The sequence below is a fragment of the Hibiscus syriacus genome, unplaced genomic scaffold, assembly GCF_006381635.1.
Source record: "Hibiscus syriacus cultivar Baekdansim isolate YM2019G1 unplaced genomic scaffold, ASM638163v2 tig00111073_pilon, whole genome shotgun sequence".
Taxonomy (NCBI): Eukaryota; Viridiplantae; Streptophyta; class Magnoliopsida; order Malvales; family Malvaceae; genus Hibiscus; species Hibiscus syriacus.
Genome location: NW_024062973.1, coordinates 41,661 through 58,014, shown reverse-complemented (window position 1 = coordinate 58,014; position 16,354 = coordinate 41,661). Strand labels below are relative to the sequence as shown.

The following is a 16,354-nucleotide window of genomic DNA, read 5'->3' as shown; positions in this document are numbered from 1 at the left end:
GATGCAACCCCAAACAACCAGCAGCACAACAAAGAAATCATTGCCTTCCGAAAGCGTGTATTCACAGTCCAATTATTTTTTAAGTTACGCTTCGGTGACTTCCCTACTGTCCTCAAGCGCGTGTGAAGCGCATCTCCTTTTCTTTGGGGGATTGTCTTCTTAATTCACGTTGTAGATGGAGCCCATAGATCTGTAACCGAGCTATCTGATGGGATAGGTGAGCATTGGGATTTCTACACCTGTCAGCTCAGATGGATGAACCGTTCTGACAAACGAACGTCGTCATAACGGCGCAACCGACACTCTGACGCTAAATGAAGAATCAATTGTTAACAATGTTCTCGCCAAAATACCGCCATCATTTTTTACTTTGTACTTTTTTATTGTAATTTAACAATTAAAATTAAATTTTATACATTTCCTCAAAATTTATTTTAAAATAATTAACATTTTAATAAATGATTATTTATTAAATTTGATAATTTTTATAGAGTAAAGTATAAAAATATCCCTAGACTATAAGGTGATATTTTATTAAGTTCTAGGCTATTAAAAATTGTAAAACTTCTCTAGATTATAAGGTATTGCTTTGTGGAGTTAATTGATTATTAAAAATTACAAAATGATAACCTGATAATTCATATGTTTTAAACTTATATTTTTCGTTAAAAAATATGACTACAGTCTGAGTTGAACTTTAAATATTTACTGAGATGTGATAAAATTTGATCTTTGAATCGCAAACGACTATTCTATCACAATCAACATGTTAATGTCCAACTTAGACAACAATTAATTTTTTTAATAGAAAATGACAAATTTTTTAACATAAAATATATAGATGAGCATTTATAACTTTTAATAATTGATGAACTCAACAAAATAATATCATATGATCGGAAAATTATTTTATAACTTTTAATAACCGAAAAACTTAACAAAATATCGTCCAATAAGAAGAGAATCATTTTTATACTTTACCCAACTTTATAACACTTTCATCCTCGTAATTTCCTTATCATTTCTAAATAAAAGCAAATTGTTGGTGGAGTGATCTTTTCACACTTTTAAAAAGTTGTCTTTAAAAATTAAAGTTAAATTTTATATAAAACTAATTATAAAAATATTTTTTAATAAATCAGATATTGTAAATATATAATTTTTTATTATAATTGTAAAAAAAACTGGTATAATTATTTAATGAAATTTTGGTTACTGGTGAAATGTAAATTGAATCTTTCAGATAAAAGGTGACGTTTTGAATTTCTCGCGATATAATGTCGGCGTATCGCCCATCCCCAGATCGAACAGCGACGGATGAAATCGCATCCCTGAAACGCCGCCACGTGTGTTTTCACCAATAGCAGATCAACGCCAAAAGCTGAGCCAGGTCATACATTAAAGATGATTGAATCGGGTTTAGTTAGTGTATAATTTATTATCGGATAAAATATACAAATGATAATTCGATTATATAACGTTATTTATTAAATGTATTAATTATTAAAATTATAAATGATCATTGAATTATTCATATATTTTAAATTTGTCTTTTTTGTTAAAAATTAGCGATTGTTTGAGTTGGACGTTAAATTGTTGACTAAGATATAATAAATATGATCTCATACCATTTGATTTGTATTTTGTAGATCAACAAACTGTTTATATTATATCGTCAAGTCAGTGTTTGAAATATTATATCGTTGAGTCAGTGTTTAAAAACAATAATAATCTAATAAACATCATTAAAATATTTGTATCATATCTTAGTCAATATGTTAATATTTAACTCATATGACTGTCAAGTTTTAATGGAAATATGAGTTTTGGAGTATATGAATAATCGAGTGATTATTTGTAATTTTTAATATTACGGAGACTCAACAAAATAACACCCTATAATCGAGAATCAATTTAACTTTTAATAGTTAAAGATTCAATAAATAATATTCTATAATCGGATATCTAACAAAATACTACCCTAAATCGAGATCATTTGTGTACCTTAATATTTATTATTTAAATTTAATTCTATTTTTTATAACGTAAAAAATTTATTATATATTTTTTATAATAACAAATTTGATTAATGAGAGCGAGCGAGCATAATTGACCGAGCTTACCTTTGAAGGCAGGCACGGGTTTGAACGGCCCCTCCTGGATAATTCCTCTCTGGGAAGCTGATTAGATCGGTTAAAGAGAGGGAGAGAGCATATTGTTTTCAAATCTATTTCTCTACTTTTTAGATCGGAATTTGTTAATTCAGTTGTGATAGGAGAGGAATTCGGATCTCTTTGATTGATTTTTGGCGGATTCTTTTAGTTGTATCTTCGGAAGTTAATCGGATCTCCAAGATCCTGCTAGGTTTTATTTTTGGAAGATAAGAAGAAACGAAAGAGAATTTTGGTTTTTTATCGAGGTGGTTAATTGGGATACCTGCATTGATCGAATTTGAAATGGAATAAACCGGTGTCTTATTCAGGGAGTGGGGGATGTGGAGGAGATCGGAGATTGCTGGAAATGTGCAGTGTTGAAGGGAAAGGGTGGAAGGGAGGGATGAGAATGGGGATAATGAAAGGCGGAGGGAGAGAGTCGAAAAGCTGAAGAGCTCGAGAATGAAGTTGTGGATGATACGCGCCACCACATCGGTGTTGCTTTGGACTTGCATCGTACAATTAACGGCCGTAGGGAGACGTGGGGACCACGCGTCCTTAAAGGCTGGCCTTCCTGTTTCACTCACCAGGATTCATCCTTCTCCGCCATTGAAAACAAAGTCCCCTCCGTTCCTGCTCGTGTACTTCCTCCCAAAAGTGAGTTTTCTCTGCTCTTAATCTTTCTTTTGATGTAACGATGCCAGATTGAATTTATATAAATTTAATGCTCCCAAGTGATTATACATCGCATGCCTCAGTTTTATCAAAATAGTTATTCTTTTTCTTGAGGATTTTTTTTAATTAAAGTGTTAGGAATCGTTGGTACTTTCCTGTGTATATATTTGTTTTGTTATTGAAATTGGATTCGAATTTGACATGATTTTCATTTTCTTGACATTAGGGGTATACAAAAACAATGGTTACTTGATGATTTCATGTAATGGAGGTCTCAATCAAATGCGAGCAGCAGTGAGTGCTCTATCCAATCTCTCTCTCTCTCTCTCTCTCTCTATATATATATTCTTTGAAATTCTTTCTAGATTATGTAACTTCATGAGTTGTTTGTTGTATAATCCATGTGGAAACTGATTCTGTGTTCTTTTATTTTGGGGTTTGCTTGACAGATTTGTGATATGGTTACCATTGCAAGATATTTGAATGTCACACTTATAGTTCCGGAGCTGGATAAATCATCCTTCTGGGCTGATCCCAGGTGTGCTAACTAAGCTTTGCTCACATTTGTAAATATGGAAAGGTTGACCTAAAATATAGTCCTGGTGAACAGGGATCATTTTCTTACATATCTCTAAATATACATTTTTATTGAAACGCAGTGAATTTCAAGATATATTTGATGTGGAACATTTTATTACATCATTGAGAGATGAGGTTCGTATATTGAAGGAGCTGCCTCCTAGGCTTAAGAGGAGAGTTGAAATGGGATGGTGTATTCCATGCCACCAATTAGCTGGTCTGATATATCCTACTACCGTAACCAGGTCCATTCTCCATCATTACAAAAAAATTTATGGATTTTTTTAGGTTTTGGTGTAATTTAATTTGTTTATTTTTTTAAAATATGATCTACACATTCCCAGTTTTTTCCTTCCTCTTAGGGAGTCCTCTTAAAGTAGCATGTTTTTATTTTTCTATTACCTGCAGATTCTTCCTTTCATACAGAAGCATAAAGTAGTACATTTGAATAGAACTGATACTCGACTTGCCAACAATGGGCAGCCTTTAGATGTTCAGAAGCTGCGATGTCGTGTAAATTTTAGTGCTTTGAGATTCACTTCTCAGATAGAGGACTTAGGCAAACAAGTTATTAAGCTTCTGAGGAAAAATGGTCCTTTTATAGTACTTCATCTTAGATATGAAATGGACATGTTGGCATTTTCTGGCTGTACCCAAGGTTGCAACAACGAGGAGGTGGAGGAGTTAACAAGAATGAGGTGAGTATTACATGCATCTTTAACAATTAAATGACCAGCAAGCCTAAATTTTAAAGTTAAATCTCAGTCTCCTTAACTTATTTTGGCAGATACGCTTATCCCTGGTGGAAAGAAAAAATAAATTCCGATTTGAAAAGAAAAGATGGTTTGTGCCCTTTGACGCCAGAGGAAACTACCCTCATATTGAGGGCGCTGGAAATTGATAATAGTTATCAAATCTATATTGCAGCTGGTGAAATATATGGCGGAAATCGGAGAATGGCAAATCTTGCTGCTGCTTATCCCAGATTGGTAGGTCGAAAATCTGAGAATGTACTGTATTAATGTCTGGAATTCCTTTTCTGCTGTATCAATAATTGGCCTTTTGTTTGTTAAAACAGGTTAGAAAGGAGACTCTATTGGAGCCATCAGACCTAGGGTTTTTTCAAAATCATTCATCCCAGATGGCAGCATTAGATTATCTTGTTTCATTGGAGAGTGATATTTTCATCCCTACATATGATGGAAACATGGCTAAAGTTGTTGAAGGCCATCGCAGGTACTTTTCTACTGATAATTTTGCACTTAATATGTTCAGAAGATTTTCTTGCTATGATTAAAATAATTCAGTGGTTCTTTTTTCTTCAGATGAGATGAATAGTTTAGGAAATCGAACTTCACCCACGTTCTATCATCTCCATTTTTATCTCCACCATTAAGAGGACAATAGTTTTTCTAGTTCTGACCACAAAACAATGCTGAACTTTTTCTTTCTTTTTCCGCCCGTAGAATTTCAATGGTTGCAACATGAGCCAAGGAATGTTACAAGTACCCTTTTTCGAAAAAGCTTTTCATAGTGCTTCTTCCCAAACGATTTTCTAGCATATTTTGTCGTTTTGTATCATTAACGGTTTTTGACATAAATGTAACAATTGTTGTTTTGAATGCTCATTCAGATTTCTGGGGTACAAGCAGACAATTCTGTTGGACAGAAGGCTTTTGGTTGAACTGATAGACCAGTACAATAGTGGATCCCTAACTTGGAATGAGTTCTCAAATGCTGTGAAAGAATCTCATGCAAATCACAAGGGGCAACCAACACGAAGATTGGTGATTCCTGACAGGCCAAAAGAAGAGGATTACTTCTATGCCAACCCAGAAGAATGCTTGCAACCATCGTATGGTCAACTGCGTAGCACGTGAGGACAAAACCGAAAGGTAGTTTCTCTATACAAGTATGACTACAATGAAGGCTTTTCTTCCTAGGATTCAGTTCCGTAGATCAAGTGGCGACATGAAAACTTGAAGAAAGCCTGAGAGGGTCTGGTGAAGTAGCCGGTGGACACAAAATTTTAATATATGCAAATAACAAGAAGCATGTATAGAAGAGCTGCCCTGCGGTTATTGGTTAATATCAGATCAAAATGTGTTGGACACGAGGGATGCAAGCATAAATTTGGAATTATCGAGACCGGATCGGAAGGTTAATCCCTTATCGCTTTCGTCGTGCATTTTTCTTTTAGATTGCTTTACGATCTAGTTCGTATTCAAGCACATATATATTCTAGGATTCATGATTTCACAACCTACACAGACACCATTGTTCGTACTTGTTTCTAGTATGGCCTTATGAATGGTTGAAAGCATTGAACATCAACTTTACTACGACTTATATCATGTACGTATGTACGTATGTACGTACCTACGTACCTACGTACCTACGTACCTACGTACATACGTACATACGTTAATCGAATCCATTGTAAATAAAATCATTAGGCCAAGTTATATTTATTATATGTTTGAAAAAACAAAAATTAAGTTAAACTATGGTTGAAAGTAATAACATATTTAGATGAATTTGGGGATAAAATTAGAATGTTCAAAATTTTAAGGATTAATTTAGAATAAGAATCATAGTTTAAGGACCTAAAGCTTTCAGCCAAGCCCCAGGGCCCAACTCCAAGCTTGGAAAGGGCAGGCCAGAGATTTGGCACCATGGATCCATTTCCCATTACAGGAGCCAACGTCCCATAACCTTGACTCGATTATGGTGGATTTAAACAACCGAGGTTTTTGAGAGCTAAATGATGTGGGGGCCTCATTCCATCTTTTTTGCGAGGCTGCGTACTATGAGGCCTTATAATAAATCTAAAATGAATGCTGTGGCTAGTGTTAATGATTGGCAAAGATGAAGTAGAATCAGTTGAGTGAGATATCTAATCCAAACTCAACTCACCCATCTCAAATTCTTACTCCAGCCTTCGTATCGAGTAATACAAGTAGAGATGGCCATGTTGGGTATGGTCGGGTTAATATTTGGCCCACCCGATCTTAATTCAAGTATAGCATCTTTTTACCCATCATTTAATTCGATCTAGATTTAGAATCTTCACCCAATCTGATTTTTAATGTAAAACACGTATTTAATTCAATCCAACACATATATATATATATATATATATATATATATATATATATATATATATATTTAAATTTTTATTAGGTAAAATAGAGACATAATTAGAAAAATATATAAATAAAAGAGTATTATAATAATTATCTCCAAAAATATAAAGATTAATTATACTGTTAATCTCGGTTCAAATTAAATATTTTTTATCATTCTTTAAAAAATCACCTTAAACCAAAGTAGACCTGATTATACTATTAAAAGAAATTGACCCGACTCAAATTTGATTTTTTGTAATAGAAAAATTCAACTCTAAGGGGTTTTTGTTTGTCTCTTAATGGAACCATTTAGAGTTGAATGTTGAACCGTTCAGCATTCTGCGCGTTTGTTTCGCACATCTGAATGATTCAGTGCTGACTGATTCAGCAAAACAGTGCTGAATGATTCAACATAAAAGTACATTCTGAATCATTCAGAGCCAGTTATCAAACAACATGTCACATTCAGAGCCAAACCATTAAGAGCCTCTGAATCATTCATCATTTGAATCATTAAACGTTTAATCATTCTGAAGTAAACAAACAACCCCTAAATCAGAATCGGTTCAGGTTAAATACCATCTCTAGGTAGTAGGTACTTTTTCCATTATAACTAAAAGGTTTAATGCCTTGGGTAGCCCCTCTACTTTAGAAGAAATTTCAAATTAGTCATTTTACTTTTAAAAATGGAATAAGAATCGTAAACTAATTTAAAAATTATAATTAAATTGAAAAAAATTAAAACTAATTTAAATATTATAATAAAATTATAATATTAAAAATATTTAAAAATTTGAATGAGAATTATTTTACTTTGAATATATTTTTAATTTTATCATCATTAAATAAATTTCATATTTTATGATCGAATAATATTTTTTTTATATATTAAAAACTTGAATTTGAACAGACCTTATATATTGTCCTCAGCTTAATCTCCGTCTTTCCTTCCTTCTTCTCTTCCATCTTTCGTTTGCTTGATTTTCTTCAGAACAATGGCTTCTGCGGTTTCTTTGATTCACCTTCACGACCCAGAAGACAACGTCGATCGCCAAACCCCATCTCCCCTTCCGTATTGGTCTCACGATTTCCACTTCTTCTCCTCCTCCGACCCTGATATCCCTCTCCAAGACGACGACGTTTCCCTCATCATCGACGGCCCCGATCTCTTCGACCGCCGCGAGAACCAAGTCAACTTCGTCATCGATCTCTTCCACCAACGCGTCGACCAATCTCAGGTTCTTTCCAATTCCAATCCTGCTAACATTATTCGTAATAACATTAGCTATGATGACGAAATCAATGCCGTTGATTTGTTTTCTGATGCTTTAACCGAATCGGGTTTCGGTGTTATTGAGGGAAATCATGATCTAGATTTAGGGTTAGTGTTAGGGTTTGATTCCATGGATAGTAACGAAATTGAAATCGGTGGTGGAAATGATGACGGTGATGATTTTTTCGTGGAAAGGAGGGTTTCTCTGTTGAGTGCCAGTGAGGCTACATCTAATTTTAACGGCGTTGAAAGGTTTGGGAATGGTATTCGGAGTATTGGGTTCAACTCTGATTCGGAGAATGAGATTGATAATCGGACCTTGACTATTGAATTGAATTCTGGGGATGATTATGGAATTGATGATCATGTTAATGATTGTTACGATGCTGATGCTGATGATGTAAGTGTCAGTATTCCACTTCGTTGGGATTCGCTTCAGTTGGAGGATCATAGGGAAACCCCTGAAGATTTCGAGTGGGAGGAAGTGGATGGTAGGTTAGATGAGAGGGAGGTTTTAAGCGGGTTTGTTGATGGTGAGGAGGAGGAGGAGAATTCGGTTTCACTTTCGATTTCCCAGATTATAGCACCTGAAGATGCAGTTAATTTTGAGAGGGCAGTTGGGCTGGAGACTTTGGGGTGGGAGGTTTTGTTCAACACAAATAATTTGGAGACAAACCCTGATGTGGATGCAAATGATGAGTCATTTTTTGCTGACCGTGAGGACTATATCTATAATGGAGAATACGAAATGTTGTTTGAACAGTTTACTGATAATGAGAATGTATTTATCGGGAGGCCACCGGCTTCCAAATCTTTGGTTAAGAATCTTCCTTCTGTGGTTGCAACTCAAGAGGATTTGGTGAACAATAATGCACTATGTGCAGTTTGTAAGGATGAAATTAACCTAGGCGAAACGATGAAGCAGCTGCCATGTGCACATCGATACCATGGAGATTGTATAACACCCTGGCTTGGGATAAGGAATACCTGCCCGGTTTGCCGTCACGAGTTGCCCACCGACGATGCCGAGTATGAAAGGAGAAGGTCCCAAAGAGCTGGTGCTGCACCGTGATGGTAATTTATGATCACACGTGATTTTGAAGCCTTTTGTTGAGTGCTAGGTTGTTAAAAGAATGTAAATATTGTTGCTGTAGAGAGTCTCAGAATGTCTTTCTGAGGATCATGTCATTCTTTACAGGTTCTATAAGTATTTTATGCGTTCTTTTAAATCCTTCTTTTGGTATAAGATTGTTCAATGACTGAATTGTACCTTGAAGGTTTTTTGGTTGGAATAATTGTGCATTACTTATGCATTATCGACCATGCTTGTAATCGTTCCTCTGCACCGATATTCATTTGCTTTTGCATTTATACCATCCTAAGTACATGATCTCTGGGTTGTTTTGGTCTAATGTTTTAGTCTGTTTCCCCTCTGAAGTCTCTATTGATGTTTTTAGTTGCAGCAAATTGATTTCGTATATTGTTGAAAACATGGTATTGAATGTTATCATGTTGGATTATTGATAAGGAAAACCTTTGGCCCATACTTGATGTCTTCTTCTTGTTCCCATAGAAGGAAGGTTATGCAAATTTCCGGTTAGGAATTTTGTTTTATTAGTTATGAAATTACTCTCAGCGAGTGATTGTTTCATAGCATCTAAGATTGTCTTCTAATATTATTTTAGATTATAAAATTATCGAAATGTAACGTTACTTGGTGCGTTATATTAATTTCCCCCCGGAGAACAAAGCGTGTTTGAAAAATATTAAAGCTAGAATTTCTAGCATTTTATAATATTTTAAAATTATTTGTTTAAAATATTAATTTTCTAGTGTTTGTGGGGCTTTTGCAAAATTTTCAACATCTAAGCCGTCCAACCGCCCTCATTAACTGTTGGAGGACGAAAGAAATTTACAGGAAGTTGAGAACATGCACGCGGGGTATGTCACGCTCAATTTACATTTTTTTTTCAAATCATAAACATGTTTTATTTTATATTCATAATTTTTAAAAATTTTGATCATATAGGATTGAATAAAAGGCGGATTAAATTATCATCTCTATCTACACTAGTATGTACAGAACAATTAATTAAAATAAAAAAATTTAGATACGATCCCTAATGATAGAGTTAATTGCATCATATGCTCTTAAATTATGACCCTTGTTTTAAATTGATTCTTAAACTTGTGGATATTCTAATTTCATCCTCAAACTATGGCTCTTATCCTAAATTAATCCTTATATTTTAACATTCTAACGTCATCCCTAGAGTATGACCCTCTTTCTAAATTAGTCCCAAACGTTTAAATCTTTCAATATCATTCCTAACTTCATCCAAATATGTAATTAGCTTCAACCATAATTTAATCTAAATTTTATTTTATTTTCAAATATATAATAATATAACTTGGCTGATTTTATTAACAAGAGATGTGACTAATATATACGTATAATTTGGGAAGGGACTGATATATACGTATAATTTGGGCAGGGACTGATATATATGTATAATTTGGGATGAAATCAGAATGTTCAAGAAGTTTTGGGACCAATTTAGAATGAAGGTTATAGTTTGAGAATGAAATTAAAATGTTCAAAATTTTAAGGACTAATTTAAAATAATAATTATAATTTAAGGATGAAATTAAAATAATTAAAATTTTAGGGACCAATTTAAAACGAGGGTATGATGCATTTAATTCCTAACGATATGATATTGTATCTACACTATGCAAAATCAAAAAGCAATCAATAAATGGACCGCCCCGTTTACATTTTTTTCTCCCCGGAAAGAGAGATGGAAATTTAATTGGACCAAACATCCAATTTTCCCATCTAAATCTCCACTATAAAACAACTTCATACCATCCATCTAAAGTAAACCAAACTCAAACATGGCTACTGCAAAAGCCTAGCCATCTCTCATCTCCATCTCACTTAATATGGCAAACGTCCATTGCCAATATGTCACCAAACTGTGCTCCTTCCTAACAAAATCGGCTTCGCCCTCAGCCGATGCCGTTGTCGACCCTGAATCGGCTAACGAACTGGCTACATTGGGAGTAGACGATTCACAGCATTCCTTGGCCTGGGAAAAACAAATTGTAGCATTTTGTTTGGGATCTTCCATTGAAATAACCATACTCTTCGCCGGAATCGAGCCTCCTCGACGGCTCCCTATGACTTACAACTTGCTTTCCCTTGCAATTATGTTGGCTTTTACTTGCATCAGTGTTGCCAAATGTTTTATGAACTCCAAGTCTCGTAGGATCGCTCGAAAGTTGGAACAATTGAGTGGGATTTTCACGGTGGCTGCTTTTTTTATAGCTATCTCAATTCCACTTCCATGGTGGCTGCAATGCTGCACAGGGGTCTTGTTTCTCTCAACTTTACTCTGCAATCTGTTTTCACTCGGTTGAATTATGTAAAATTGTTATAGTTCGTTGCCCGAATTTTACTTGATATGCTTGTGGTCAACGACCTATTCGAAAATAATTACTTTTTTTTTTATAGAAAATATAATATCAATGAAAAATGTGGAGGTTCTCGATATATCAAATTTGAACCCAATGAGTTCGTTGGAAGTCAATAATTCTCGACTAGTTAGTTATAAATTTTAATTATATACATTTTTTATTTATGATTAATTACACTATATTCTGATTATATTTTGAGTTTAATTATGGAAATTAATTGATTGATTCTGTTTTAGTCACAATTCTTAATACTATTATTGGATTTAATATAGAACATTATTGTGTTCATTAATGGTAAGATTTGATTCGAATGCTTAGTGCGACATTTCGAATAAGTGACTAATTACTTAATAAAAAATCTATCTAATCTTAAATAGAGGGAAAAAAGTGCACCTTACCGTAAGAGCCATACTTGTTATGGCCTTTTCGAATAAGTGACATTACTTGGATATTGAAAATCGATCTTTTAGTTTATGGTAAAAAATATATAATTGGATGAAGAACACATTTAAATTGAAAGTTCGATAAGAATTAATTTTCATTATTTTTATTTTTTAGTTTCATTCATATAATTTATTTTGATAAACTAAACCACCTATTTCATTTTTATTACTTAAACATTGAGATTTAATTTCAACTCTATTGAGATTCGACCTTGATCTCACTATTATTATAAATTAATTTAATAAAATTAATTTTTATTTTGTAGGACTTCGACAACCTATCAACTAGATCCTTGATAATACTTTTGATGAACATGAAAGATTTGTCAGGAAATAAATATATTAATTGGCGGCTACATTCATTCACCTTATCAGCTTATATATTGCAAATCGTAATTCTAAAACTGACACAATCATACAGTAAGGATTGATATATAAATCCCAATTACAGACGTGAGAAGAGGACGACTTCTCCTACTCTTGAACATGTACTCCCAGAAACTTTTTCTTCTTATTTGCATCACCAATATCATCGGTTGATCACCGTCCGATAATCGAAAGTGGTTCTTTCAATGATGAACCCCTGACATTTACCTTAGATTGCAGATTGATTGAAGCTGTTCTTTGACATCATTTTGTGGCCACTGCAATGCTTCCCACCATATCTTTTCTCCTTCAATGGATTTCAGATTTGCTGCATTGCCTTTGTCAAAAGGTAGTGATTTCAGTTGAGGGCACTTGTAAACTTGAAGCTCTTTCAATGAAGGCCAAGCCGATGATTTATCGGCCGATAGACACCTTAGTTTCGGCATCTCGATAAGTATTACTGTCTCTAGATTTGGAAACGCAGTCGAATCTTGTCCGGCGATTAGCTCTTCTATCTCAATGCAGTTCTGCATTGCTAGCTTCTGGAGCTTTGAAAGTTGTTGGATCACCCCACTGGAGAAAAGTTTTCTCAACATGGGGCAACTCGAGACCACCAGCGTGTGCAATTTGGAGAGGCTTTCGGTCCAAAGGGTGCCCCAGAAAACGGTTTGCAGACTCTGCAAATTCGACAAATGCAATTGCTCTAGTTTCGGAAGGATGACTCCGCCTTCGACCTTGTTGCCGTCTGCAATGGTTGTCATTTTGTTACACCTTTCGATCAGACAACCACGAATCCGGTTAAGGCTAGCAATATTCACAAAATCCACCAGACTTGTGATATCTTTGTGTTCAATCAGTTCCAATGCATCAGTTTCAGGAAGCAGATCACAAATTATGGAGTTATCATTGCGGCTGCCTTGGCAATATCCCAAATATCGGTCGATCTTGTACTTAAAATACTTGAGAATTCGAGGACTTTTCCAGTTTTGGAATCCGACAAAGAACCGGAAGGAAGTTAATTGTTCCCGGTCCTTCCACGACAGACTGTGCTGCATAAATGTCTTGAGAACCTCTGATTTAGGGAAACAGATTCTGAGAGTAGTGAGATTCTTCAAGGTAGCCACCTGCCTCATTATATCCACAACCTCCTTGCACCATTGATCGTAAGAATGCACATCGATCGTCAATTCTTCAAGCTTGGCAAGCAATGGGATCACGTCGATGTCCATATTCTGAAAGCCATTGAGATTGCTAGATTTATAGTACGACACTCTCAAGCACCTTAAGTTCAGAAGTTTTTGGATATGAAATGGAATGAAGCATATCCTGCAGCCTCTAATATCGAGCACCTCGAGGCGATGAAGTTCTCCGACTTCAGGTGGCAACACTGTTAAATGGATGCAATTGTTTAAGTAAAGCCCTTTGAGACATTTCAAGTTTGCTAAAGATGATGGCAGTGATTCAATCCCAGTTTCATATAGATCCAACACCAACAATGTCTTCATATTCTCAAAGAAAGACTGGGGGATTTCAGTCAGAGTATAATTTCTCTGCAGTAATAGTGACAGAAGCATGCTACAGTTCGGGCTATTCGGCAAGTCTTGCATCTTCTTATCGATCATGGCGATCCTCTTCGATTGTTGCCAATCATTTTCTTCTAAGCAATCTGGTGAATTTTCACTCATTCCAGTGAAAAATTTACAATCCGGATCCTGTGACGAGATGTACAGTGCAACCTGTCGGATGCTGTTGTTCATCGACACGTAAATCATCCTTTCACCTTTCTCTAGCAATGACACATTAGTCAGATGCTTCAATGTGTCGTACCCTTCATCGCGTGCATCCTGGAATCTCCGCTGTTTGGTGCCTCCAACAAGCCCTTCAGCAGCCCAGCACTCGAGTAAATAGTCGGTATAGATCTTACTCTCTGCTGGATACAATGCACCATACAAGAAGCATTTTCTTTTCTGATCATCCTTTAGTTGATCATAACAGAACTTCAAGAACGAATGCAGTTCGGTTAAGCCGGGGATCTCAATCTCGGGCCATTTTTGTAGGTCTTTCAACCCTTTCCTCCATTCCGGGACACTATCTTTTGACTTGAAGGCACCTGCAATTGTCTTGATCAGAAGTGGGAGTCGAGCACACTCTTTAGCTACCTGCCGAGCAACCGGTTCTATATCAGGAAGATCTATAACTTCAGTCAGCATCTGCTTAAACATCATCCATGCCTCGTTTGGTGACAGCGGCCGGACCTCAACCATTCTATCCGCCATCGAAGAACATACATGACGGAACTCTGTTGTGAACACGACCTTGCTGCCATTTTTGTTGTCTGGGATTCCAATATCTTCCAACTCAATTGAGTCCATCACCTCATCCAGAAGCAGCAAATACTTTTTGCCCTTCAACTCTTCAGATATTGTTCTCGAAACATCCTCGGGATACAAAATGTCTTCTGTTTTTAACTTGAGCCGCCATGAAATATCCTCCTGCAGTTTCTCCTCACTCCTTTCACTACAGACATTCGCCCAAATGACGATATCAAACATTTTAGCTACTTGTTCATGGTTATTCAAGTTCTTCATTATTGTTGTTTTCCCTACTCCCAGCGTGCCCCAAATACCAATACCTTTCAATTTGTCGTTTCTCAACATCTCCAATACTTGCTCCAATGGCCCCTGCAGACTAGGAAACGCTTTGATCTCAGGTGCATTCACCTTTAACACAGGCTCAATAGGTTTATCGACCAAAATACCTCCAAGAAACTTCCCATCTTCCACAAGTTTCTGAATTTCTTCACACATTTTCTCCAGTTTCCCACTATAATTCGACCGTCGCTTGACATGAATGTATCGGGATGAAAGCTTGCAGTCTTCCTCGTATCGATCTTCCAATCCCTGTGCATTTTCAAGTGTCTTGTTGACACTGCGAAGCCACACATTGTAACTGCTTGTAGTTGTCTTCTTCATTTGATGTTTCTTGACTTCCCTTTCGTAATCGTACCTCAAAGCCTGGAGCTTCGCCACTTGGTTCTTCAACTTCTCAAAGTTTTTCTCCATACTTTGTGATAAACTGACTTTGGTTGTAGCATAATTAGTTATGTCTGCACCAGCTTGCGTCACGGCTCCGGCAAAACAAGAAGCTACTATGTTGTCTGCCATGGATACTGCAACAGAAGCAACAAGTTCACATGTTAACCAAAGTTAAATCCAAGATGGAACAGTCTTAAACAGTAATAAGCTCTTTCCTCTTTAACTCTCTCTGTGTTGGGTAGGGTTGTAAACGAGTCGGGTTGAGCTCGAATATTGCTGAGCTCAACTCGAAAAATGTAAAACTGAGTTCGACTCACTCGAAAACTCATTAGCTTAAAATTATCAATTCAAACTCAAAATAAAAAAATAAAAAATTGAAGTGAATATATAAACCCTATAACAAGTAGAAAGAGGGCTTCTTCTTCGGTTGAACTCTCTCTCTCTCTCTCTCACAAGATTCTCCTATATCACGAAGGTCACTGATCAAACATTAATTTATATTACCTATTACGATTCTCTACCTGAACCAAAAGAAGAGAACAGCCGACACAACCCATTTACTACCATCAACGCAACTTATGATGAATTATTGTAATAAGAACTGAAATTGCAAGCAACAGATCCCTGAGAAAACAGACAAGGATCATGGAATTATGTACCTGGGGATGACGAGTCCTCAACGATGGGAAACTGAGCTTCCTTTGTGGACTCCTCCTGGTCTTGAAAGCTGAAAAAATAGAGTCAACTCAAATCATAAATTATGTTGAAATGAGTTAAAAAAAAGAAGCTTAAAAAGCCAAAGATGAACATTACCCTGTTGAAGTAAGGTTCTTGCTTTCCTCTTTTGGTTCGGAACTTGGGTACTAACTGAATCTATTCCAACCAAAGAGAAGATGATGATCAAGCGATAGTTGAGGAACTGGATTATCAATTGAGTCCTCTTTTGCTTTCCTCTTTATTTTATCATTCATTATTCGGTAAGAGACGAAACAGCAAGGAAGGGGTGTGGGTGGGGATGTATACTTTTCTTAAAGTCGTTAAAATCTACCGACGATCTTTTTTTTTTTCTATTTTGAAATCTTGAATTAAAATATAATTTAATGTTTATGGATATTTTTTAACAATATCGATTTTTATTTGAAACTCGATGGTTAATATAATCAAATTTATTTATATTTATTTTTTTAATATTTTAATTAAATTATTAATATTTTTTATTTTT

At 35.5% G+C, this 16,354-nt stretch overlaps 2 protein-coding genes and 1 pseudogene across 3 annotated transcripts; 2 read left to right on the top strand and 1 right to left on the bottom strand.

The window, feature by feature from the left end:
* Positions 1–2,520: 2,520 nt before the first annotated feature.
* On the top strand, positions 2,521–5,738 carry LOC120151977 (annotated as a pseudogene).
* A 1,741-nt stretch (positions 5,739–7,479) lies between these two features.
* LOC120152001 lies at positions 7,480–9,024 on the top strand. The gene has a single exon (XM_039164306.1). It carries the CDS (start codon positions 7,531–7,533, stop codon positions 8,878–8,880), a length of 1,350 nt encoding a protein of 449 aa, XP_039020237.1. The 5' UTR covers positions 7,480–7,530; the 3' UTR covers positions 8,881–9,024.
* Positions 9,025–11,644: 2,620 nt separating this feature from the next.
* Positions 11,645–16,115, bottom strand: LOC120151982 (disease resistance protein UNI-like). Of its 2 annotated transcripts, XM_039164282.1 has the most exons (4): positions 15,946–16,115; positions 15,792–15,859; positions 12,318–15,266; positions 11,645–11,685 (listed from the first exon to the last, which is right to left on the bottom strand). In XM_039164282.1, the coding sequence occupies exon 3, from the start codon at positions 15,259–15,261 to the stop codon at positions 12,322–12,324; it is 2,940 nt and encodes a 979-aa protein (XP_039020213.1). In that variant the 5' UTR covers positions 15,262–15,266; positions 15,792–15,859; positions 15,946–16,115; the 3' UTR covers positions 11,645–11,685; positions 12,318–12,321. The 2 variants fall into 2 exon arrangements, with proteins under 2 accessions (XP_039020213.1, XP_039020214.1); XM_039164283.1 differs by lacking the exon at positions 11,645–11,685 and having other exon boundaries at positions 12,070–15,266.
* Between the last annotated feature and the right edge of the window lie 239 nt (positions 16,116–16,354).

Excerpts from the sequence above, each read along its gene's own strand:
- LOC120152001 (XM_039164306.1), top strand. The coding sequence starts at position 7,531 with ATGGCTTCTGCGGTTTCTTTGATTCACCTTCACGACCCAGAAGACAAC.
- LOC120151982 (XM_039164282.1), bottom strand. The coding sequence starts at position 15,261 with ATGGCAGACAACATAGTAGCTTCTTGTTTTGCCGGAGCCGTGACGCAA.